Raw genomic sequence first — 27,844 nt, forward strand, 5'->3', positions numbered from 1 at the left:
TACTCATCAGCGTTCCTCTTGGGGGCGCAGTTGCAAGAAGCATTCATAATATTTAGAAATAATGAAATGGAAAAATGCTGAGCTAATGCAGTTTTCTTTTCAACATTTCTAGTTCAGGGAAACTCAGGATATTATGTAGGTGGGAGTTTGTTAATTTATCTCTTACTGTATTCTTCTTTAAATTCATCAGACTGAACGTCTCCTCACAGAGGGAGGTGCTGCCAAAGATTTTGCTGCTTAAACAAATTCGAACAAACAAACAAAAAAAGTTATGGTAACTTTAAAGCCAGTATATTTTTGAGAAATTGTTAAGATTTATTTCTCAAATTAACCACTGTGCAAAAGAGCAGAAGATGAAACACTGTACTTGTGAAAAAGCCAGTTTACAAATACAATAAATTGCTTCGTAGGGGCCACAATAATACACACTCACACACATTCACATACTGCACATCATATGGACAATTAGCCAACAAGGCATGTTTTTGGACTGGTGGAGAAAACCTCTAAAGAATGGCTAAACATGCAAATTCAGCACAAACAGTAAAGTGAGATACAAAACTCATAATCTTAAAGTTGCAAAGCAAAGTCATGGTGACTGTGGCTAAGAAAACCTCCTATAGATGTTATGATGGCGGCTGTTCATCAGGGATATATACACATCGTTCACCTTAACTCTTAAATTCTGAAAAGCTGCTTTGAGACATTGTCCGTTGTGAAAAGTCCTATTGCAATAAACTTGACTTGACTTGACACTTTAAGAAACATATTCATACAATAGTTACATTCAATCCTTCATCTTCCTGGTCAGGATTGTGGTGAATCTTAAACTTCTCTCACTAAAATGGAGCACAGAGCAGGAATATACACACAGTTACAGCCAATTTATTGTGTAAGCAGTCTGGATAAATACATTTTGAAAGCTTGAATTAACACTTCGATATTTTTCTTAAAATATGTTCTGGAGCATCAAAGATGTTGAATTGTGAATTTACTGTGTTGAATGTTCACCTGTTCACTTTATTTTCTATTCATTTCAGTTGTGAATGTTACCACATTTTTTGTGTGTGTCTGTGGTTACCTAATAACAAATGGTTAAGGGAAATATCTGTCATCTTCTGTGGTTTCTTCAAACGTTAGGTTTTTGTACAGTTGTTTAGTGACTCTGTATTACTGTGCTGCTGCTACTCTTAGAGCGCAGTGATAGAGAGCAGAATCTGAGATCTGTAGCTCTTTAATAATAAGTTTAGTAGCATCTGAATTTGTTTCTGCACTAAATCGAGATCCACTGGGATTGTAGTCATCACCACTTGCTGACTTTACACCTTTATACAGTAAAAACTTTGGTGCGCTGTTAGGATATTGTCTGTACCAGTAAAGCCGAATATAGCCACTGGTTGACTCATATGAACATTTCAGAGTAACAGTTTCTGTTTCCTTTCTCATAATGTTGGCATCTTCATCTGTCGGCCCAATTTTATCTGCAAAACTGCCTGCTGAAAAACAAAATATAAATTAATAAAGACATAAAAATAGCTATTTTTGCAAACATACTTTAAACATCACAACATATAAATAAATGTATAAAATACTTGTTAGTTAATACAATTAATTTCCTGATAAATATGAAGTACCTGTAGCTACAGTGAGAATCAAGGTTGTGTATCTCACTATGTACAGTAAGTTGTAGAGTTGAGTCATTTCTGAACACAGCTCTGTGAGGATTCTGTATAATAGTGCTGTATGTGCTGAACTTTACACATGAGGGAACACGTCTCTAGAAGGCCACACCCAGGAAATGCTGCTGTTGTAGTATAACTTTGTACAGATCATCCCTTCACAGTATCAGTCAGAGTGAACTGAGTCTCCACTACAACTCACAACTATTCCACTGTTGCTGATCAACACACTGCATCTTTTGCACTATGTTGCACATATCATTTCAATATGTTGTGGCTCATGATTAAAAAAAAATACTGTACATAAACCTCTGGACATCTTGGCATATTATTTACTTTATTTTATATTATTTTTATTTATGTGTGTAGGATAGAATTTTGGCTCAATAATATATGTGACTGTGATCAGAAAACAGAGGCATATCTCACAATTTATATATTCAGAACTAAAAATTTAATATCAGACTTCTGCACTGGACTTCCAGAAAAACCCATAAATCATACAGCTTTAAACCTTCAGAATTTAATATGTTCCTGTTCCTGTTTGTCATCTCTTCTCTTTTCCTTTTTTCCTGAGCTCAGTCTTCTTGATTCAGAAAGTATATTGCTTTTGTAAAGAAATGATATTTAATGAGCATTTCAGTTCTGTGAAATCAAGCTGACAGTGTGTAGATTACAGCTGAGGCTCGTTACTAAGAAAAACCAGAGCAGGAGTTCGGATAACACATAAACATTGTGTATGACAGAAGAACAGGTGTAGTCGATATCATGGAAGTGAATGTAAACATGTAAACAGCTCCATCTAGTGAGAAAAGCATGAATCTGCTGCAGTCATGTGTAGTGCTTTTTGTACAGTGGAGTTGGGTTTCCTGTCACTGTGGGCCTCAGAGCGCAGTAGTACAGTGCAGAGTCTGATACAGCAGCAGAGCAGATGTGCAGATCCACTTTCTTTTCCTCTGTTTTAGTATTTGTGATAGAAAATTGAGGATGAGGAGGTTAAACCTCTGTGACATGTCCACTAGCTTCATTAATCATCAGCAGAAACTCTGGTCTTGATCCAGGTTTTTGTTGATACCAGTGGAGTTCATAAGCTGTTCCAGTATATGTGCAGGACAGTGTGATGTTGCTGCCTTCAGTTGAAAATACATGGGTTTGGTCTGGTTTAATGCTGAGTCAGCAGCTTCTGCTATAAAAAACATTATAAGGTATAATTCACATTGAAATTGTGCTTCTTCTGGATTGTAAAAAATAAAAATAAATTAAAGTGTAATATATAAGACTTACCAATATCAGAAACAGTGAGGAAAAGCAAGAAGAGGAATAACATTGTGATCCTGAGTTTTCACTTCAGACCTCCAGCTTTAGAATAAATAACAGTGATGACTATTTGAACTTCACCACCTCAAGCTCCACCTTTTTTCTGCATGTTAATGCATATTCATGACAACTGTGAATGTAACCGCCCCCTCCATGATAGAGTCTGTCATGATAAACCCCCTGTGATCATGGCTGGACCTTTTGGGAGGAACCCTGATGCTGCTGCAGAACAACCCACAGGAGACAAAGCAGGAGAGACAGAAGTTACTGTGGTTTCATTTGCAGGTAACACGGGCAGAAGAAACACAGAACAGCTGTGCAGCTGATGTAAAACACAAACATGACTGCTTAGTGCTTTAATAATGCTTGTGAACTGCATTTAGTTGTTTTTGATCAAATTTGTAACAAGTGCAATCAGCACATTAACACTAAATATAAATGGTGTTAGAGATCGTAGGAAGAAAGCAGCTGTTTATGAAGTGGTGAAACAGCAGTGAGCTCAGCTCTGTGTTCTGTTCTCAAATATCATCCAACACAATCAGACCTCTGCTGAACAAACACACTGAAGGAGCAACATCACTGTTGAGGAACATCAGTGTACTGGATCAAGTGCTGTTTTATAAACTGTTATAATTAACCATGAAGACTTCAGTTCAGTCTGGTTCAGTTTCAGAGATCAATATTTCAAATGAATTTAATTCATATTAGTGTTTGAAGCTTGTGTTACATTTTAGTGGGGAAGTTTTATATTTTTAATACATCAGGAGAAAAAACAGCATGAACCTTAGCAGAAATCATTCTTTTAGATTAAATATTAACAATAATTTTCAAAGGATTTCTTCATTTATTTTTGGAATTGGAACTAAGACAGAAACCTGTATTTGATTAAAACAGGTGAACAGCTCCCCCTTCTGGAAAAGAGACAAAGCTTCACTTTTTGTACAGTGTGTATGAGTTTTGTGTCACTGTGGGCTCCATGGCGCAGTAGTACAGTGCAGAGTCTGATACTGCAGCAGGAAAGATCTCCAGATCTACTTTCTTTTTGTCTTTACGAAGTCTGATTGATATTCGTGGTTCAAGTTGTTCAGCTCTAGTGACAGTTTCTGTAGTTTTACTAATCATCACCAAAAACTCCTGATTGAAGTTTTTGTTGATACCAGTGAAGAAAAACGTCATCATATGTGCAGGTCAGTGTGGTGTTACTGCCTTCAGGTGAAGATATGATGGTTTGTTCTGGTGTAATGCTGCTGCCAACAGCTCCTGCTGTAAACACATTACAACAACAAATATTTCTAATGTCATTTCTTAACAAAATTTGTTTCATCAACTGAATCATCATGTTTATGTTTCAGTACAAATCTCCAGCATCCACATAAAGTTTGTGTAGAATATAAAAGACTTACCAATGATTTGAACAACTATGAAAAGAAAGAAGAGGAACATGATGGTTGTGTCTTGCAGTAGATATAAATGTCAGTATCTCTGTGAAACTGTCTAAACTGTATCTCACCACATCGAGCTCCGCCCACTTTTACTGAGGTGTAGTCATGACAATTCTGTTATCAATCCCTCAGTTTGTAGTCGTGTAAATTCTGCCCTCATTTCATGTGAAATTACAAAGATGGAGTAATAATATCTTAATTAAATCAACAATGAAGCACGTTATTTCTGTTAATGTCCAGGTTTTGCTGCATTTTATGATTAAAAAGATTAGGAATTTAACGTTTCTAAAAGGTTTTTTGGTTAAGAAAATGACAATTTACAACTTCACTGATATAAGAAGACATTTATTCAAAATTTTGCAGGTCACCGGTATTAAAATGATGAAAATGAGGATGAAAATTAATGTATAGTTGTAATTAATGTTTAGTTTTATTCTCTACTTCTTTTTTTCAGTTAAAAATGTTTCCACAATATTTTCTATGTGTCTGTGGTTAACTGATATCAAGTGGGTAAAGGAAATATCTGTCATCGTCTGTGTTTTTTTTACACACTTTGGGTTTTTGTACAGTCGTTCAGTGACTGTATTACTGTGTGTCATAATCAAGAGCACAGTAATAAAGTGCAGAATCTGAGTGCTGTAAATTGTTGATAGTAAGTTTAGCAGAGTTTGAGGTGTTTTGTGCTGTGAATCGAGATCCACTTTTATTGTACTCTTCAGAAATTACTTGCTTTGCACCTTTAAGCAATACAAACTGTGGTGTGCTGTTAGGATATTGTTTGTGCCAGTGAAGCCAAACACGATCACTGCTGGTCTCATATGAACATTCCAGAGTCACAATGTTTAGCAGGAATGGAAGAGTCCGCCGGGAAGAACCGCATGGGTTTACACACACACTTACACATACAATAACAGACCGGGAGTGAGTGTGAACGAGGGGTTTATGTAGGAGCCGGGAACGAGTCCCAGGTGTGTGTGATTTAAGCCGGGAGGTTCAGAGAAAGTGGCAGCATGACAGCTGCTGAAGGGGGCATGGCAGGTGGATACAGGAAGGCACTGGCCATGCTTGAGTAAACTCCAGAATTGAGGGTGCCACAGAGAGGCCCTGAAGATCCACTACTCTCTTAATTATATATGCATAAATGTATTGGGTTGTTTTTAAAATTTAAATTTAGCATTAAGGCAGTTGATGACAGATGGCAACTGGAGGACTACAATACAGCAATACAATTTTGTGCTAATATATATATATATATATATATATATATATATATATATATATATATATATATATATATATATATATATATATATATTTTTTTTTTTTTTTTTTTTTTAAGACAATATATACATGGTATACTTTATAGACATTGATAATTGGTTTTAGATTATCCTTGTGATCTCAGTATCTAATTAAATACTTGAAAAACAATTTATAACAACCAAAACAAAACTGTTAAACCAGAATTAAAGATTGCACTCAGTTTTCTGTCTGTGCATTGTGTTGAATGTTCTTGCTGTATATTAGTGGGCATCCTCTGGCTTTTTTAAGGAATCATCCTTAGAGAATAGTATAGAGCAGAGTCAGATACAGCAGCAGAGGAGATGATCAGATCCACTTGTTTTTTTTTTTTTTTTTTATCACCATCAATTTCAGCAGTCATTGTTTGGGATTTGTCTGGACTTCTCCTCTTTGAGAAAAATGAAGATGTTTTTTTCTGTACCATTTGGTTGTTGTCTGTACCAGTGCAGATCACTGTTTGTAAATATTTGTTTCTTATCTGCAGGACAAAGTAACATTTTACCTTAATCTCCAACATTCTAAATGAAAAGTGGCTCATTGTCACCTGTCATAGAGAGAAAAAAGCCAAAAATACAGTCAGACTCACATTCTACTGTTTCTTGACAAAACACAGACCAATTAATCACTTTTTAATCACTTATTATTTTTAAAATCGTAAAACACCAACATATAAATCACCTCGTGAAAGCCACAGACACATTAATTTAACAATGAACATGATGAAGGCTCTTGGATCAGTGAAAAGTTCTGTACTTCAAACTGGTAACATCCTAAAGGTTTATGAAGCTCCAACGCTCATAATCACGTCACCGTGTCACTGGAGAATTTCACTGAGTTGAGAAAAAAAAGCAGCTGTTCTTGGTAACAATGATTTAATTATAATTATGATTCAGAAGGCTCGGCTTGATATCGTCTTTTATGGTATCATGAAAGACGCTATCAAGCCGAGCCTTCGGACTTATTATTGTAATAAAATAATTTAGTTAATTTTGTGTCAAGTCAAAAGTCAAGTCAAATCAAGAAGCTTTTATTGTCATTTGAACCATATATAGCTGACACAGTACACAGTGAAATGAAACAACGTTCCTCCTGAACCCTGGAGGTACAGTACATAAAACAATACAAAGCTACATAACAGAAAACACAGAGCTAAAGAGTAGTAAGTGTCCTCGCCACATAAAGTGCATCGTGTGCAACCTGGTGCAAACAGTGCAAGACAGACAGTGAAAAGACAACACAAGACAGTGTAGGACAGTAGTGTGTAGAAGTTGTGCTGCTTGTCATCAAAACATGATACTGTGGATGCAACATGTTCAGAGAATGGGAACATGCAGTAGTAATGTATAAATATTTTAAAGTAGTGTGAAGTAGCATTCAAAATCTAAAGAACTCAGTACTGCATCTCTGAGGGATGTGAGCAGAATCCTAGTACTAGTACACACACAGTTACAGTCAATTTATTGTGTAAGCAGTCTGAATAAGTGCATTTTGAAAACTCAAATCAAAACTCAAAAGTAATAAAGAACAGTGATCAAATAATTATGTTTTATCATATTTGTGCACAATCAGAAATTGTCATTATACAAAAAGGAAATTCCAGTGACATTTTTTTTGTATTTGTATGAATAAAACTCACATCTGTTCATCAAAGAGTTTTCTCTTAACATGAAACATGCAGTTATATATACAGCATAATTATCACAATAATGACTGAATGAATGAATGAATGAAGTAAAGAAAGTCAGATGATTACAATTCCACATATTGTGCACCAGTAACACTTCACCCAATCGCTTGGATATATTTTTATATTTAAAATATGTTCTGCAGCATCAAAAATGTTGAATTGTGAATTTCCTGTTCTGAATGTTCACCTGTTTACTTTTATTTTCTTTTTATTTCAGTTACAAATGTTACCATGTGTTTATATGTGTCTGTGGTTAACTGATAACAAGGTGGTAAAGGAAATATCTGTCATCTTCTGTGGTTTCTACAAACGTTAGGTTTTAGTACAGTCGTTCAGTGACTCTGTATTACTGTGCTGCTCCTACTCTTAGAGCGCAGTGATAGAGAGCAGAATCTGAGATCTGTAGGTCTTTAATAATAAGTTCAGTAGCATCTGACGTTGTTTCTGCTCTGAATCGAGATCCACTGAGATTGTAGTTTGCAGCACTTGCTGACTTTGCACCTTTATACAGTAAAAACTGAGGTGCGCTGTGAGGATATTGTTTGTACCAGTAAAGCACAATGTAGTCACTGTTTGACTCATATGAACATTTCAGAGTAACAATGTTTGTTTCCTTGATCACAACATTGGCATCTTCATCTCTCGGCCCAATTTTATCTGCAAAACTGCCTGTTGTAGAGAAGAAAATACAAATAAATGAAAACATATACTGTAAACATTTTTTTTAACTATTTTTGTAAACATACCCAAAACATCAACTTGTGATCTAAAGTATAATCATTCTGTTAGTTAATACAATGAATTAACTGGTGGATATGAAGTACCTGTAACTACAGTGAGAATCAGTGTTGTGTATCTCACTATGTACAGTAAGGTGTAGAGTTGAGTCATTTCTGAACACAGCTCTGTGAGGATTCTGTATAATAGTGCTGTATGTGCTGAACTTTACACATGAGGGAACACGTCTCTATAAATACCACACCCAGGAAGTGCTGCTGTTGTAGTGTAACTTTATACAGATCATCACTTTACAGAATCAGTGACAGTGAACTGAGTCTTTCTAGCTTTTATCCTCCATAAATAATTGGTTGTACTGAGAAGATTATGATGAAGGGAAGCAGATGATAATATCTTCTATTAATTTGTCCACAAACCCATAAACATACACTATTACAAGTAGACTATTGGTGTGATGACTTCAGTACAATTTACCTACGTAATACAAAAAAATAAAATAATTGCTTTTAAAGCATATTTTTAGACATCAACTATTTCCCTTTTAGAGATTTTGAAATTTTGGCAGTTTTCTGAGGCTCCCACACAGAAAATAATAAGTTAATACTAATATTGAGCAGAAAGACACTGTGAGTTTCTCAGACAGCTGTGTGGGATTTGTATGTGCTATAAAGAGTGTTAACTACAATGTGTGTAATGTAACTACAATATGTCTTGCTGAAATACCACTGCAAACTGTGTTCACATTTAACTGTTGGAACACAATCTATTATGATAACGTAAGTATTTTTAAGGTGAGTCAGTGCACTTTCTGGAGGAAAAAAGTGTATTTGTGTTAAAACAGGGGGTTGAATTCGTATGAATTCACTAAACCATCTTGTGAAGAAAAGAGAAAGACTTTAACACAGCAAGGATTTTTTTTCACTTGGGTTTATCTCTATGATCCAGTTCATCCTAAATAATGGTTTAGTAAGTTATCACAGTGGTAATATGAATAATAATAAGATTCACATAGCTTAGAAATCTTAATAGTTTTATCTGAACACATCCAGTAAAATAAGGATTGAAATGCATACAAGTAGTTTAGCAGAATAAGTAAAGTGTGTAGAGGTTTTTGTACAGTGCAGCTGGATTTCCTGTCACTGTGGGCACCAGAGCACAGTAGTATAGATCAGAGTCTGATACAGCAGCAGAGGAGATGATCAGATCCACTTGTTTCTTATTTTTATCAACTTCAACATCCAGACGTGGTGGAATGTCACTTTTATATTTAGTAGATTCTTGAATGTAAAGAAGGAACACAGGTTTAGATGTTGGATAATGTCTGTACCAATGTAGATAGTTTACTGTACCACTAAACTTTTTATAACTGCAGGACAGAGTCACATTTTCTCCTTCATCTACAACTTTATGAGTGGAAAGTGGTTCTATTGGATCTGCAGTGGAGTCACCTGTCATAGAGAAGACAACACGGTCAATCCAGAAATACAGTCAGACTCACATTCTACTGTTTCTAAACACCACACAGACCAAATAATCACTAATTCAACACTTAATATTTCTGAAATCATAAAATGAATGTATAACTCACCTAGTGAAAGCCACAGACACATGAATATAACAGTGAACAAGATGAAGTCTATTAGTTCAGTGAAAAGTTCTGTACTTTAACCTGTTAACATCCTAAAGGTTCATGAAGCTCCACCTCACAGCATCACATCACAGAGTCACCAATATTACTGACAGATTGTTGTTTATTTGTCAGTAAACACAAACTATAAGCAGGAAAAAGGTGTAATTATTAAAACTTGTAGTCATTCATTATATTTGAGTCCAGAGCCAAAAGTGTAAATGTCTCGAATAATATTACAAAATATTGATTATTAAAAATGGATTTTGTTTCTAATTTGATGTTCCACTGTGTTAAGGAAAAAAAACTGCTGTTCTTGGTAATACCATGAAAGATACCATCAAGCCGAGTTATCTGACTCATGACTGTAATAAAATCATTCTGCTTAATAAAAGTGTATAAAGTAGTGTGTAGAAGTAGAGCTGGTTATCATCTAAACATGAAACTGTGGTGCAACATGTCTAGAGAATATGAACATGCAGTAGTAATGTGCTTGTCCATGCTGGAGACAAATATATGTTAAAGTAGTGTAAAGTAAAATTTAGAAATGTAAAGATGTGGGATGTGAGAAGTGTCCTAGTACTTGCAACATAATACTGTACGATAACATACTCCGCCATCTTGTGGTGAAAGATTGAGAAACACGCTAAGTTATCCATCTAAGCAATTTAGGGTTAAGGGCCTTACTTAAGGGCCCAACAGTGGCAGTTTAGATTTGAACCCATGACCTTCAGGCCAGAAGCCCTTCAACTTATCCACTGAGATCCTACTTTTATAAGTGTATGACTGTATACACAAGGAACCAAGGCACAGAAGAGAGGTGTGAAAAATACCCAGGTTTGCTCTGAGACATATTATATTATATTATCACTTTCAGTCTCACTGCACTTTATAAACTACATCATTAGCAGCTAATTCACAAAAGCTGGACTATAAAACAAATACTGTCAAAAAGTCTAAATGATATTATATTATATTAAAATAAGTTGTGCATTCTTATTTATTTATTTATATCTTTTTATTGCAGGTTCAAATCTTACAGAAATGTTGTTGGTGATTGACTGGAAACAAGTTGGTAAAGGGAGTGTATTTAATCTGCTGTGTAAAAAAGTAATTCAATACAAATACTGACTTTTCTAAGCTGAGATTCTTTAGCAGGACTTTACTGCAGCTACATTCAATTCTGCTCATGTGTGGGGTCTTTCAGCCATTATTTTTTTTTCGAGGAAGTGAAAAGTTGCTCAAATTCAGCAAAGTAACGAATTGTTATACACATGCACATGGATGAAAGATGACAGGAAGGCTGGAAGGAAATTGAATTCCAGTGATTGGTGCGGAAAACAACAGAAAATGTTGATTTAATTGTAATGTAAATAAAATGTAATGTGACTGATGTGTATTGAGCATCTTTAATATCTTTTTTTTTTCTTTTCTATTTCACTCAGCTGCATCTGTTACCACAACTGTTTCTTGTCTGTGGTTTACTGGCAAAGGAAATATCTATGAGGGTTTTTTGTACAGCCTTTTACTGACTCTGTATTACTGTGCTGTGTTACTAAGTGCGCAGTGATAGAGAGCAGAATCTGAGAGCTTTAGACCTCTGATAGTAAGTTCAGTAGAGATTCTGGTAGTTTTGGACTCTAATCGAGTGTCAGTGGGTTTACGCTCTGCCCTTTCTGACCTTGCACCTTTATACAGTAAAAACTGTGGAGCGCTGTTTGGATATTGTTTGTACCAGTTAAGCAAAATGTATTCAGTGTTTGTCTCATATGAACATTTGAGAGTAACAGTTTCTGTTTCCTTCCCGTTGGCATCTTCATCTATCGGCCAAATTTTATCTGCAAAACTGCCTGCTGTAAAGAAGAAAATGATAAAGGAGTATTTTATATAATAAAGCCTCAAACAAAAATATGAAAAATAACACTGAATTTACAGAGGAATAGTAATGACCTGTAGCTACAGTGAGAATCAGTGTTGTGTATCTCACTATGTACAGTAAGGTGTAGAGTTGAGTCATTTCTGAACACAGCTCTGTGAGGATTCTGTATAATAGTGCTGTATGTGCTGAACTTTACACATGAGGGAACACGTCTCTAGAAGACCACACCCAGGAAGTGCTGCTGTTGTAGTATAGCACTGTACAGATCATCACTTCACAGTATCAGTAACAGTGAACTGATTCTCCAATACAACACACAACTAGTCCAGTGTTCATGATCAACACACTGCATTGTGAAGTCAGACCTACACTTCTATACTCTTACACTTATCTTTTGGCGTTTAAGGCCTGCCCTGTGTTTCAACATAAAAAAATCACAAAAATATCGGCCTGTTTAAAAAATGTTTTATTTGGGATACTTTTTCAGAATGGAATATTGGTTGAAAATCATGAATCCATCAAGTAATAAGTGACTACAATCTAATCTAACACATTTGAGTACTAAATGAATGAACAGATGCAGGTGAGGTTGTAAAATGACCCACATGATTTTGATCTTCTGAAACTTTCTCTATACAACCAAATAAAGTAGCCTCTGAAAGTATTAGAACACCAAGGGCCAATTCTTAAAGAGAATTTGCTTAAATATCAAAATATAATTATGAAATGATTCATCACAATTTCAACTTTCATTTCCTGGTTTGTACGTTTGGATATGTTAAACAATTTAGCACCTTTAATTCAAGCCCACTATTTTGCAAGAGATTATAAATATTGGAACAAGTGCCTGATAAATGTTTGTTGTTGCCCAGGTCTGCCCTGACTGACAACACATATTTAATACCTTACACTGCATTTTTTATTGAATTGGGTTAAAGCTAGAGCACCAGAGAGTTGTTTTCAGGTATTGTTAGGTGAAGAGTACTGGTGGAAACTGGGATACTTTTGGCCGAAGGAGGAGAAGGAGAGGAGGAACATGTCTACAGAGACAGCAGAAAAAGGAGCAGTGTAGGACAGTGGAGGTTCCTGCAAAATAACCCTCATATTTATATACATCCACATATATACTGAACAGAAAGTCAGTGAATGTCAATGTATATAGTAAATGTATATTTGTGAATGTAATTTTATGCGGTTGGCATCTTTAATCCCTTTTTATTCTTTTCTATTTCATTCAGCTGCATCTGTTACCACAAATGTGGTTTACTGATAACAAGTAGGTAAAGGAAATATCTTTGATGGGTTCTTGTACAGTCTTTCAGTGACTCTGTATTACTGTGCTACGTCTCTAAGAGCGCAGTGATAGAGAGCAGAATCTGAGAGCTTTAGACCTCTGATAGTAAGTTCAGTAGAGTCTCTGGTTGTTTCTGCCTTTAATCGACGATCAGCAGGAGCGCTACCATCACCAGATCTTGACCTTGCGCCTTTATACAGTAAAAACTGTGGTGCGCTGTTAGGATATTGTTTGTACCAGTAAAGAAAAATGTATTCACTGTTTGTCTCATATGAACATTTCAGAGTAACAGTTTCTGTTTCCTTCCCATTGACATATTCACGTGTAGGTGCAATTGTATCTGCAAAAATTCCTGCTGTAAAGAAGAAAGTAAAGAATTTTCTATGAAGTTATTACATAGTTATTTTGTAAGCACACAAACATTTTCTTAAGAGAAAAATAATCTAATGCTTTAAACATAAATATTAATAAGTACACTGAATCCACTAATGAATATGGAGTACCTGTAACTACAGTGAGAATCAGTGGTGTGTATCTCACTATGTACAGTAAGGTGTAGAGTTGAGTCATTTCTGAACACAGCTCTGTGAGGATTCTGTATAATAGTGCTGTATGTGCTGAACTTTACACATGAGGGAACACGTCTCTAGAAGACCACACCCAGGAAGTGCTGCTGTTGTAGTATAATTTTATACAGATCACCACGTCAAAGCATTAGTAACAGGGAACTGAGTCTTTCTAGCTTTTATTGTATGAAGTTGTAGTTGCTTTTTGTAGAGGTGGTTGGTCAAATTTTCACCTTCATCCACAAATTTATAAGTGAAACGTGGCTCTATAGAATCTGCCATGGAGTCACCTGTCATAGAGAACAGAATGTAACTTTTACATAATCACAATTTAACTGATAAATCAATATTAAGGGTTCAAAATGAACAAAAGTCAGTGTATAACCATTGAAAGCCACAGACACATGAATATAACATTGAACATGATGAATAGATTTAGCTGAATAAAAATAATCTGAGGTCTTTCTGTACTCTAAAAGGTTCATGAAGCTCCACCTCACAGCATCACATTACAGTAACACGGGGGGGAAAAAAAGGGAAAAGATTCCTGAATTTCATTCCACACAGTTTAGAGCAGTAACACCGGACACAATAGATCTGGAAGTGTCATTAAATATATTTTGGAGCATTTACAATGTAGATTTATTTGTACACTGCTGTGATGAAAATGTTTGTGTTACTCCTTTATTATTCTTATATCTTCTTCCAGCTGCATCTGTTGCTACAAATGTTTGTGTCTGTGGTTAACTGACAATTTGATCAAATGAATACCTTTAATCTGTTGTGGTTTTAGAAGCTTCCTATTCCATTGTTAGGTTTTTGTAAAGGCTTTCAGTGACTCTGTATTACTGTGCTCCTACTTTTAGAGCGCAGTGATAGAGAGCAGAATCTGAGAGCTTTAGACCTCTGATAGTAAGTTCAGTAGAGTCTCTGGATGTTTGTGTCTGTAATCGAGTGTCAGTAGGAGTGCTCGCAAAACTAACTGACCTCGCGCCTTTATACAATAAAAACTGTGGTGTGCTGTTAGGATATTGTTTGTACCAGTAAAGCCGAATCTGTTCACTGCCTGATTCATATGAACATTTCAGAGTAACAGTGTCTGTTTCTTTTCCGATAATATTGGCATCTTCATCTGTCGGCCCAATTTTATCTGCAAAACTGCCTGCTGTAAAGAAGAAAATATGAATGAATAAATGTGACATAAAATCAATTTATTTTGTAAACAAAACCAAAACAACCAATAAATTAATGTTTAAAATATCCATTTGTGTTCTATAATACAACTGATTAACAAATGAGTGTTAATTACCTGTAACTACAGTGAGAATCAGTGGTGTGTATCTCACTATGTACAGTAAGGTGTAGAGTTGAGTCATTTCTGAACACAGCTCTGTGAGGATTCTGTATAATAGTGCTGTATGTGCTGAACTTTACACATGAGGGAACACGTCTCTAGAAGACCACACCCAGGAAGTGATGCTGTTGTAGTATAACACTGTACAGATCATCACTTTATAGAATCAGTAACAGTGAACTGAGTCTTTCTAGCTTTTATCCTCCATAAATAATTTGTTATACTGAGAAGATTATGATGAAGGGAAGCAGATGATAATATTTTATAATAATTTGTAAACTAATAAACATACACTATTAACAGTATACTTTGTATGTTGACATTTTTATATACCAACTATTTCCCATTCATTCATTCATTCATTCATTCATTCATTTTCTCCCACTTATCCGTAATTCGGGTCGCGGGGGCAGCAGTCTAAGCAAGCCCCCGCCTTCGACTGCTGCCCAATCCTCACAGCACCGTCCCTTACGGTCCCTCCTGCAGGTGGTGAGCCCACCGGAAGGCGGTCCCACGTCACTCCGACGTCACGGACCTTGATATTTCCCTCTTAAGGGATATTTCCCATTTAGAGATTTTGAAATTTTGGCAGTTTTCTGAGGCTCCCACACAGAAAATAATAAGTTAATACTAATATTGAGCACAAAGACATTGTGAGTTTCTCAGACAGCTGTGTGGGATTTGTATGTGCTATAAAGAGTGTTAACTACAATGTGTGTAATGTAACTACAATATGTCTTGCTGAAATACTACTGCAAACTGTGTTCACATTTAACTGTTGGAACACAATCTATTATGATAACGTAAGTATTTTTAAGGTGAGTCAGTGCACTTTCTGGAGAAAAAAGTGTATTTGTGTTAAAACAGGGGGTTGAATTCATATATATTTCACTACACCATCTTGTGAAGAAAAGAGAAAGACTTTAACACAGCAAGGCTTTTTTTTCACTTGGGTTTATCTCTATGATCCAGTTCATCCTAAATAATGGTTTAGTAAGTTATCACAGTGGTAATATGAATAATAATAAGATTCACATAGCTTAGAAATCTTAATAGTTTTATCTGAACACATCCAGTAAAATAAGGATTGAAAGGCATACAAGTAGTTTAGCAGAATAAGTAAAGTGTGTAGAGGTTTTTGTACAGTGCAGCTGGATTTCCTGTCACTGTGGGCACCAGAGCACAGTAGTATAGATCAGAGTCTGATACAGCAGCAGAGGAGATGATCAGATCCACTTGTTTATTATTTTTATCAACTTCAACATCCAGACGTGGTGGAATGTCACTTTTAAATTTAGTAGATTCTTGAATGTAAAGAAGGAACTCAGGTTTAGATGTTGGATATTGTCTGTACCATTGTAGATAGTTTACTGTACCACTAAACTTTTTATAACTGCAGGACAGAGTCACATTTTCTCCTTCATCTACAACTTTATGAGTGGAAAGTGGTTCTATTGGATCTGCAGTGGAGTCACCTGTCATAGAGAAGAGAACACGGTCAATCCAGAAATACAGTCAGACTCACATTCTACTGTTTCTAAACACCACACAGACCAAATAATCACTAATTCAACACTTAATATTTCTGAAATCATAAAATGAATGTATAACTCACCTAGTGAAAGCCACAGACACATGAATATAACAGTGAACATGATGAAGGCTCTTAGTTCAGTGAAAAGTTCTGTACTTTAACCTGTTAACATCCTAAAGGTTCTTGAAGCTCCACCCCACAGCATCACATCACAGAGTCACCAATGTTACTGACAGATTGTTGTTTATTTGTCAGTAAACACAAACTATAAGCAGGAAAAAGGTGTAATTATAAAAACTTGTAGTCATTCATTATATTTGAGTCCAGAGCCAAAAGTGTAAATGTCTCGAATAATATTAAAAAATATTGATTATTAAAAATGGATTTTGTTTCTAATTTGTTGTTCCACTGTGTTAAGGAAAAAAACTGCTGTTCTTGGTAATACCATGAAAGATACCATCAAGCCGAGCCATCTGACTCATGACTGTAATAAAATCATTCTGCTTAATAAAAGTGTATAAAGAAGTGTGTAGAAGTAGAGCTGGTTATCATCTAAACATGAAACTGTACCTGCAACATGTCTAGAGAATATGAACATGCAGTAGTAATGTGTTTGTCCATGCTGGAGACAAATATATGTTAAAGTAGTTTAAAGTAAAATTCAGAAATGTAAAGATGTGGGATGTGAGAAGTGTCCTAGTACTTGCAACATAATACTGTACGATAGCATACTCCGCCATCTTGTGGTGAAAGATTGAGAAACACGCTAAGTTATCCATCTAAGCAATTTAGGGTTAAGGGCCTTACTTAAGGGCCCAACAGTGGCAGTTTAGATTTGAACCCATGACCTTCAGGCCAGAAGCCCTTCAACTTATCCACTGAGATCCCACTTTTATAGGTGTATGACTGTATACACAAGGAACCAAGGCACAGAAGAGAGTGGTGAAAAATACCCAGGTTTGCTCTGAGACATATTATATTATATTATCACTTTCAGTCTCACTGCACTTTATAAACTACATCATTAGCAGCTAATTCACAAAAGCTGGACTATAAAACAAATACTGTAAAAAAGTCTAAATGATATTATATTATATTAAAATAAGTTGTGCATTCTTATTTATTTATTTATATCTTTTTATTGCAGGTTCAAATCTTACAGAAATGTTGTCGGTGATTGACTGGAAACAAGTTGGTAAAGGGAGTGTATTTAATCTGCTGTGTAAAAAAGTAATTAAATACAAATACTGACTTTTCTAAGCTGAGATTCTTTAGCAGGACTTTACTGCAGCTACATTCAATTCTGCTCATGTGTGGGGTCTTTCTGATATGAGTTTTGTTTCCAGGAAGTGAAAAGTTGCTCACATTCAACAAAGTAATGAATTGTTATACACATGCACATGAATGAAAGATGACAGAAAGGATGGAAGGAAATTGAATTCCAGTGATTGGTGCGGAAAACAAGAGAAAATGTTGATTTAATTGTAATGTAAATAAAATGTAATGTGACTGATGTGTATTGAGCATCTTTAATATCTTTTTTTTTTTTTTTTTTATTTCATTCAGCTGCATCTGTTACCACAACTGTTTCTTGTCTGTGGTTTACTGGCAAAGGAAATATCTATGAGGGTTTTTTGTACAGCCTTTTACTGACTCTGTATTACTGTGCTGTGTTACTAAGTGCGCAGTGATAGAGAGCAGAATCTAAGAGCTTTAGACCTCTAATAGTAAGTTCAGTAGAGACTCTGGTAGTTTTGGACTCTAATCGAGTGTCAGTGGGTTTACGCTCTGCCCTTTCTGACCTTGCACCTTTATACAGTAAAAACTGTGGAGCGCTGTTTGGATATTGTTTGTACCAGTTAAGCAAAATGTATTCAGTGTTTGTCTCATATGAACATTTGAGAGTAACAGTTTCTGTTTCCTTCCCGTTGGCATCTTCATCTGTCGGCCCAATTTTATCTGCAAAACTGCCTGCTGTAAAGAAGAAAATGATAAAGGAGTATTTTATATAATAAAGCCTCAAACAAAAATATGAAAAAGAACACTGAATTTACAGAGGAATAGTAATGACCTGTAGCTACAGTGAGAATCAGTGGTGTGTATCTCACTATGTACAGTAAGGTGTAGAGTTGAGTCATTTCTGAACACAGCTCTGTGAGGATTCTGTATAATAGTGCTGTATGTGCTGAACTTTACACATGAGGAAACACGTCTCTAGAAGGCCACACCCAGGAAGTGCTGCTGTTGTAGTATAGCACTGTACAGATCATCACTTCACAGTATCAGTAACAGTGAACTGATTCTCCAATACAACACACAACTAGTCCAGTGTTCATGATCAACACACTGCATTGTGAAGTCAGACCTACACTTCTATATTCTTACACATATCTTTTGGAGTTTAAGGCCTGCCCTGTGTTTCAACATTAAAAATCACAAAAATATGGGCCTGATTTAAAAAATGTTTTATTTGGGATACTTTTTCAGAATGGAATATTGGTTGAAAATCATGAATCCATCAAGTAATAAGTGACTACAATCTAATCTAACACATTTGAGTACTAAATGAATGAACAGATGCAGGTGAGGTTGGAAAATGACCCACATGATTTTGATCTTCTGAAACTTTCTCTATACAACCAAATAAAGTAGCCTCTGAAAGTATTAGAACACCAAGGGCCAATTCTTAAAGAGAATTTGCTTAAATATCAAAATATAATTATGAAATAATTCATCACAATTTCAACTTTCATTTCCTGGTTTGTACGTTTGGATATGTTAAACAGTTTAGCACCTTTAATTCAAGCCCACCATTTTGCAAGTGATTATAAATATTGGAACAAGTGCCTGATAAATGTTTGTTGTTGCCCTGGTCTGCCCTGACTGACAACACATATTTAATACCTCATGAGACTGCATTTGTTATTGAATTGGGTTAAAGCTAGAGCACCAGAGAGTCGTCTTCAGGTATTGTTAGGTGAACGGTACTGGTAGAAACTGGGATACTTTTGGCCGAAGGAGGAGAAGGAGAGGAGGAACATGTCTACAGAGACAGCAGAAAAAGGAGCAGTGTAGGACAGTGGAGGTTCGGGTTGGTAGTTTAAATGTTGGTACTATGACTGGTAAAGGGAGAGAGGCAGCTAATATGATGGAGAGGAGAAAGGTAGATATTTTGTGTGTTCAGGAGACCAAGTGAAAGGGGAGTAAGACCAGGACCATTGGAGGGGGTTTTAAAATGTGGGGTGTGAATGAAAGAGAAATTGTTTATGGGCCAGTTGCTAAAGAGAATTTAAGAATTTTAGAATGGATATGAGATGAAACAAATCATAATGTTATTTTCGTGTAAACGTTCAGATTTTATTCAAAGGGTTTTATATTTATATTCACAGCTGTTTTGTACATAGCACCTTCATTTCCGCAGGCTCAAAATATATTAGACAAATGTGCACTATTATTGTCATTAGAAATAGTTTTAATACTTGAATGCCAATCATTGGCACTTAGTGACTAAAATCTGGAATCCATGGACATCAGCAAATACTGAGTTTTCTCCATTTAAATTCTTTGCTAGTACTTGAGTCTTACATTTTCCCTTTAGTAAGTGAAAAGCTGATAACATCCTGCAAAATAACCCTCATATTTATATACATCCACATATATACTGAACAGAAAGTCAGTGAATGTCAATGTATATAGTAAATGTATATTTGTGAATGTAATTTTCTGTGCTTGGCATCTTTAATCCCTTTTTATTCTTTTCTATTTCATTCAGCTGCATCTGTTACAACAAATGTTTCATGTGTCTGTGGTTTACTGATAACAAGTAGATAAAGGAAATATCTTTGATGGGTTCTTGTACAGCCTTTTATTGACTCTGTATTACTGTGCTACGTCTCTAAGAGCGCAGTGATAGAGAGCAGAATCTGAGAGCTTTAGACCTCTGATAGTAAGTTCAGTAGAGTCTCTGGTAGTTTCTGCCTTTAATCGACGATCAGCAGGAGAGCTACCATCAGATCTTGACCTTGCGCCTTTATACAGTAAAAACTGTGGTGCGCTGTTAGGATATTGTTTGTACCAGTAAAGAACAATGTATTCACTGTTTGTCTCATATGAACATTTCAGAGTAACAGTTTCTGTTTCCTTCCCATTGACATCTTCACGTGTAGGTGCAATTGTATCTGCAAAAATTCCTGCTGTAAAGAAGAAAGTAAAGAATTTTCTATGAAGTTAATAATTACTACATAGTTATTTTGTAAGCACACAAACATTTTCTTAAGAAATAAATAGCCTAATGCCTTAAACATAAATATTAATAAGTACACTGAATCTACTAATGAATATGAATTACCTGTAACTACAGTGAGAATCAGTGGTGTGTATCTCACTATGTACAGTAAGGTGTAGAGTTGAGTCATTTCTGAACACAGCTCTGTGAGGATTCTGTATAATAGTGCTGTATGTGCTGAACTTTACACATGAGGGAACACGTCTCTAGAAGGCCACACCCAGGAAGTGCTGCTGTTTTACAGTGACTATTCCACTTTTTAAAAATCAGCCCACAGCATCAGACTTCATCTCACCTAACTAGCCATTAAACATTACCTACAGGCAGGTAGAGGATAGTTGATCTTAATTAGTTGATGCTGTGGATAGTTGATGCTGTAAATACTGGGGTCTGGAAATGAAACTGTATTTAAGTGAAACAGGTGAACAGCTCTCCTCCTGAAGTTTGATGGATAGCCTCGGGTCAGTTTGTTCAGCTCTAGTGATTTAATTTGTAGATGATCCTGATTGAGGCTTTTGTCGATACCAGTGCAGATAGTCAGCTGATGCATCATATTTGCAGTGTGGTGATACTGCCTACAGATTTAGATATGAGGGTTTGTTCTGGTGTAATGCTGCTGCCAACAGCTCCTGCTGTGAACACATTACAACAACAACATTTCTATGTACTTAAGGACGTCAGTCACCAATTCAGGTTTTAGTACAAATCTTCAGCATCCACATAAAGTTTGTGCGTTTTATAAAATACTTACCCATGATTGTAACTAAGAAAACAAATAAGTGAAACACAGTGGCGGGCCGTGCATTTGGTACCTGAGCCTTCAGTGAGGGCTTACCTGACTTAATACACCTCTTAATACCACAACTATCACGTTGCGATTATAAAAACTATATCTATACTATCTATACTATCTATTTCAATAAAAACTTTCTTTTCGGCTTCTCCCGTTAGGGGTCGCCACAGCGGATCCTCCGCACGTTTGATTTGGCACATGTTTTACGCTGGATGCCCTTCCTAACGCAACCCTCCCCAATTTATCCGGGCTTGGGACCGGCACTAAGAGTGGCTGGGGTTGGTTCCCTGACCGGGAATCGAACCCGGGTCGCAGCGGTGGGAGCGCTGCATCTTAACCACTAGACCACCAGGGGACCTCTATATTTCAATACTATACAAAAATGCAATATTACAACGAGAGAGGCATTTCACATATTGTGGGTGAATACCATTATTACTAAAGCAAGAAACCCAGTTTAGACAACTCCAAACCTCTACACTACAACAGCAACTGTGCCACCTACATCATCTGGAGCGGATAGAATCAATATTTGTCTAATAACATGACAAAAACCTAAAAACATGTTAATAAAATACAACCTACTCACCAGGGAGGTGCAGACTCATAATTTGCACCGCTGCTCAGAGGCTGTAAGCCAGTGGTACCGCTCGTATTCACTGGTCTGGAAGTGGTGAACAAACCCTTTCCCAGGCTGAGAATATGAAAATCTGATTGGTTAAAGAAACAAAGCTATTTCTTAAGGAGACTAAAGTAAAAAGGCCAGCAGTACAGACTTTGAAGGCCCTGGGCAGATTAGATTGACATGGCAGCACATAGAGGCTGAAATCTGATTAGACAAAAAAAATCTAATATCCACATACACTGGAAGCAGTGCAGCCACGAGAAACGTTATGAAATGAAGAGAATATCTGTTGGGAATAAATTAATACACTTTAATGGAACAAATATGAGAATTTAGGATGTAAATGTAGGTCAGTGCTTCTGATAGCGTTTAGGCCAGCAGAGAAGGCTTTACTGGCCCTGACCGCCCACCACTGGTGAAACATGACGGTCCCTCTCTTGCAGTAGATATAAATGTCAGTATCTTTGTGAATCTGTCTAAAGTGTATCACACCTCAGGTAGCTCCGCCCACTTTTGCTGAGGTGTAGTCATGACAATTCTGGAATCAGGTTGGGAAACAATCCAATATTTAAATTATTTAAAACCAGTATTGGATGATGATAATACAGTTTAAGATGTGCTGTTAATGAAGACTTTATGATGAACATTTGTGGAATGGATGATATGAGTGTTTGTGCCCCCATTTGCCCCTTCAGATGAGCTGCTACTGCCAAATACTAGTTTCTAAAATTAAAAGGTCTAAAAGGAATTCGGTTAAAATAAAAAAATTCTAGAATGCTTTTATCACAACCATTATCATAAACCTATTTCATAGAAATCTGTCTGTATAGTTACAAGGATTAAGTCATAAAAGAAACCAGACTCAAAATCACTACAGTATACAGATGGATATAATAAAGTATATCAATACGGTATATCAATCTAATATATAATAAATACTTTTTTTTTAATTTTCAGAAATGTTCATATTCTGCAATGTTAAATGCAGTGTTTGAATAGATAGATGATAGATGATAGATTTCACAAATTAATTGAAGTATATACAGTAAATGAGATGGTGGTGGAATTTTGGGGAGACTGCAGGAAGAAGTTGTTACAGACTCTGGCAGTGGTGGGCTAGATGTTCTAATACTGTTTGCTATAGTGGTGGAGTAAAGATTTTGGTAAAAGGATGGAAGTGGACATCCAGGAAGTTGGGGGCTTTAAAATGTATAATGTCTCATAACGATCCTCAAAGAACAGTTAAAACCAAAATATAGTAAAACAACTCTTACAAGTCCATAAAAAAAATAATCTACATTTATAAATTAATTTCTTGTCACATTTCTATCTTTTAGAGATTATCAGACTGTGAAGACATCAGTTATTATTACTGCCTAATAATCTTCATATAAACCCTTTATAAATGACAAGAGAAGGAAATGGCTCTTTTCTGAAAGCATGTAAATGAATCAAAATCATCAGCAGAACTACTTTCCATAAAGAAAAACAGTGCGAAGGTTTTTGTACAGTGCAGCTGGATTTCCTGTCACTGTGGGTGCCAGAGCACAGTAGTATAGAGCAGAGTCTGATACAGCAGCAGAGGAGATGATCAAATCCACTTGTTTATTATCACCATCATCAATTTCAGCAGTCATTCTTGGGGGTTTGTCTGGACTTAAATCTCCTCTTTGAGAAATATAAAGAAGGAACTCAGGTTTAGATTGTGGATGTTGTATGTACCACTGCACGTAGTCTCTTTTTGTAGAGGCGGTTGGTTTGTATTTGCAGGACAGAGTAACATTTTCACCTTCATCTACAACTGTATGAGTGAAAAGTCGCTCTATTGAATCTGCCATGGAGTCACCTGTCATAGAGAAGAGAACATAATGTTTTAAATTTTTACACAGAACATTAAACATTAGAACACTTTACATCACACCAGAATTGCATAATCAAACTCATATTCTGATTTATTGGAGACTAAATAATCACATTTAATTTCAACACAATTTATATTCACTTAAAAAAATCTAATCTCACCTAATAAAAGCCACAGACACATAAATACAGCAGTGAACATGATGAATGGTTTTAGCAGAATGAAAATATTCTGAGGTCTTTCTGTTCTCTGATTCTGTAACATCATAAAAGTTCATGAAGCTCCACCCCACAGAATCACATGACAGAGTCAACAATGTTACTGACATTCTAGTTTTACATTCAGCATCACATAGGAAAACTTGTGCTCTTTTTTTTATTGAGATTTAGCAAACACACACTGATATTAGTGTAATTATGACTACGCTGATGATAAATGTACTATATACAATCTAACATTTGAATCTATTAAAATATAATCCAGTTATTACATTCTCAAATATTTTATTTATGCATGGTGAGGTGGTGGGAAGAGCACACGGGTTCGTTAACATAGATGGCAAGGAAACATTGATATCAATATAAAAGACCAGGTTTATTGATCTCACATAGACAAATAAAACATTACAGTCACTACAAATGAAGGACGGCTCCAACGAGCTACAGGGGAGAGGAGAGGAGAGGAGAGGAGAGGAGAGGAGAGGAGAGAAGAGAAGAGAAGAGAAGAGAAGAGAAGAGAAGAGGAGAGGAGAGGAGAGGAGAGGAGAGGAGTGGAGAGGAGAGAAGAGAAGAGGAGAGGAGAGGAGAGGAGAGGAGAGGAGAGGAGAGGAGAGAAGAGGAGAGGAGAGGAGAGGAGAGGAGAGGAGAGAAGAGAAGAGGAGAGGAGAGGAGAGGAGAGGAGAGGAGAGGAGAGGAGAGGAGAGGAGAGGAGGAAACTACTACTAAGAGTAATCAGGGCAGGAGTGAGGATGATATTAGTGCAGTGTGTATGATAGAAGAACAGCTGTAGTTTATATCACAGAGGTTTTATTGTGAAAATGAGGATTCATCATCAGAGAATGTGAGCAGGGTTGTGTAGAGCTCTAGTACTTTTCCCACAATAAGATGAGTGACTGCACCATCTTGTGTTCACCAAGGAGACAAAAGTGCCAAAGTGTGACATTTACAATGAAAAGAAATCACACTTCAACCATGGACACAATTCTGATTTATTAATCAGCACGACATAATAGACAGCTTTCAGGCTTATTTATTAATGACATAGAATGATTTGAGGATCTGATGCTCTTTATCAGAGATCTCTTCCAGTGAAGAATCATTCTGTTCTGCAGAAGATGGAGTCTTCCTTTCTCCAAAACTTACAGACTTAATGTAATATAATGTAGCAATGTATGGAAGATAAAAAAGGTAAGAAGTAAACATTTATTTTTCTTTGTGCATGTGATGGGAGGATTTTTAAAGAGGCTGGTTGTGTAGCATAAAAGCAAAATAAGGAAATACAGAAGAACAGTGAAAAACAAAACTCAAACAATGTATTAATAGTTCTTATATAAAAACAAATATACACTTTAAATAAAAGATCCAGCATTACTCAAATTATAAACTTTTAATAAATTAAACGAGAAACAGACAGATTTCCCTCCAAAATGACTTGTAAATGACTTAAAATCATCAGCAGATCTACAGTACTTTCCACGCATCAGACCTGAGTCAGGGTTTTTGTACAGTGCAGCTGGATTTAGATTGTGGATATTGTATGTACCAGTGCAGGTAGATGGTTCCTGTAGAGGTGGTTGGTTTGTATTTGCAGGACAGAGTAACATTATCACCTTCATCTACAACTGTATGAGTGAAAAGTCGCTCTATTGGATCTGCCATGGAGTTACCTGTCATAGAGAAAACAAACGTTTATAACTTACCACAATCAAACCAGAACATTTATATCCATATCCTTTTTTTATCATCATTAATTCAACACAATAATATTTCTAAAATATCAAAAATATGAATGTATAACTCACCTACTAAAAGCCACAAACACACAGCTATAAGAGGGAACATGATGAATGGTGTTAAATTAATGAAAATGTTCTGAGATCTTTCTGAACTCTCATATATTAACATCATAAAGGTTCATGAAGCTCCACCCCACAGCATTGACAGAATCACCAATGTTACTGACAGATGGTCGATTCTTCCTTCAACATTCTTCACATTTACTCTCACATGGGGAACCTGCCCTGAACTCAACGCAAAGGAAATCATTCTAGTCTGCAAAAACATGATCTAATAATTCAATCTGTGTTCATGTTTTTATAAGTGGTGTATCTGAGTTTTCAGCCTCATTTAGGTCATAATAAATCATTTAATATAGCAAGTTATTATTAGTATATTTATAATGTGATTGTTTTATATTTTGGTATGTATAGTAACAATAACAAAAAAGGACTATAGGTGTTTAAGATTTCGAAAATTTTCCCAATGTAGTTATCTGTAAGAATATGACACATTTTTCATCTTTTGTAGACATTAATTTACTTATTTAGTAGTTTTTGCAGGTTTCGTCCTCCATACACACTCACTGTGTGCCACCCAAACACTTATTTCAGAGTGACGTCTTGATACAGTGACGTCTTTCAATATGAAACAGATGCTATTCAAGAGAGAGAGAATCAGAAGGTAAGAGAGTAGCTACATGTGTGACGTGTGTTGGACAGGAATTAGGGATTTTTACTTTGTTACTGTATATAATTATGTTTATGAAATGTCTGTATCAGAGTACTTTACTTATTAAATAATACATTACAATTTATATATAGATACTTTTTATTATATACTTTATATTGTTTATATCTTTGCACTCATTTCGAGCCATAAAACATTAATAAATAAAAATACTGTAAAATTTAAGCTCAGCTTTTTTAAAATCTATTTTAGAGGTTATAGTGACAGTTTACTTTAAAACATAAAACTTTGTGTGGAATTGTAAATAACACCAAGTATCATCTGTTTTATAAGTTTCTGGAGAATTTCTACGTGATTATATTAATACAAGTTTGCTGCTAGCTAGGCATGCTGGTGATGTATAGAGAGAATTGATTCTGACATTTAAATATTGATCATACCTCACATTTCTTTAATGTGATAAAGGAACTATTACTTTTTCCACTCCATTTATCATACAGATTATTTCTTTCAATAAATGTAACAGAAGGAAGAAAGTCTCATTACAGTTAATTTAACATTAATAATAATGAATTTCATAAACTAAATAAACTATATAATTACACAGAAAACTTTTTCATATTTGTTTTGTTCTCGGTATCGATTTCCCCAATACCAGTCTTGAAAATCTTTGGTATCGGATCAAAAAGAAGCTGAAATGCTGAAGCTGAGACCGTTTTTGTTATAAAATGACGGATGTTTCCACAAGATGTCGCTGTGTCACTTCAGGGCTCTGAACGTTACTGCAGTCGCTCCAGCGCCACTTTCTGAGGGAAAACCAGGTGGATGAACGGTGCGGCGACGGTTTGCAGGAGGAGGAGGTGGAGGTTTTAATCAATACATTCCAAAAGTAACTTATTCAATAATAAAGCAAAATGCTAAACAGTGATCCATGCTTGTGGTGTCTTTAGTCAAGTAACATTAAAGCATTACCACTGTTCTTCTTTAGAAATAACATTGAGATGAATGTATCTAGAAGAAGCACTAATAGAAACAGTATAGAGAGCAGGATGATGGAGATGGAAGCTGCTGAAAGTAAAATAGGGAATGAGTGCAGTTTACTGTAGGAGCCTGTGGAGATCCACCTTCCTGCAGCTTACACTGATCATAAGTTGATTTGTCAAAAGGTGGCGCTAAG

The 27,844-nt window shown here is 35.8% G+C and overlaps 1 protein-coding gene and 1 long non-coding RNA gene across 3 annotated transcripts in view; both read left to right on the forward strand.

Annotated features, from left to right (window-relative positions):
* LOC310726406 overlaps positions 1-27,539 on the forward strand; it is a 30,301-nt gene extending 2,762 nt beyond the window's left edge. Inside the window, exons 2-3 of one of the 2 annotated variants that reach the window (XR_014533740.1) lie at positions 26,541-26,661; positions 27,357-27,539. This is a non-coding gene — a long non-coding RNA (uncharacterized lncRNA). Of the gene's footprint in view, positions 1-26,531; positions 26,662-27,356 lie in introns of both variants that reach the window. The other variant, XR_014533741.1, reaches the window with a different exon arrangement.
* LOC310726592 (uncharacterized protein) lies at positions 22,670-24,927 on the forward strand (the record flags this gene model as incomplete). The annotated part of the gene is made up of 2 exons (XM_083542347.1): positions 22,670-24,346; positions 24,393-24,927. The coding sequence occupies exon 2, from the start codon at positions 24,622-24,624 to the stop codon at positions 24,925-24,927; it is 306 nt and encodes a 101-aa protein (XP_083398473.1). The 5' UTR covers positions 22,670-24,346; positions 24,393-24,621.
* Positions 27,540-27,844: the final 305 nt, after the last annotated feature.

This window comes from Silurus aristotelis (genome assembly GCF_946808225.1).
Source record: "Silurus aristotelis genome assembly, chromosome: 5".
In the NCBI taxonomy this organism is placed as follows: Eukaryota; Metazoa; Chordata; class Actinopteri; order Siluriformes; family Siluridae; genus Silurus; species Silurus aristotelis.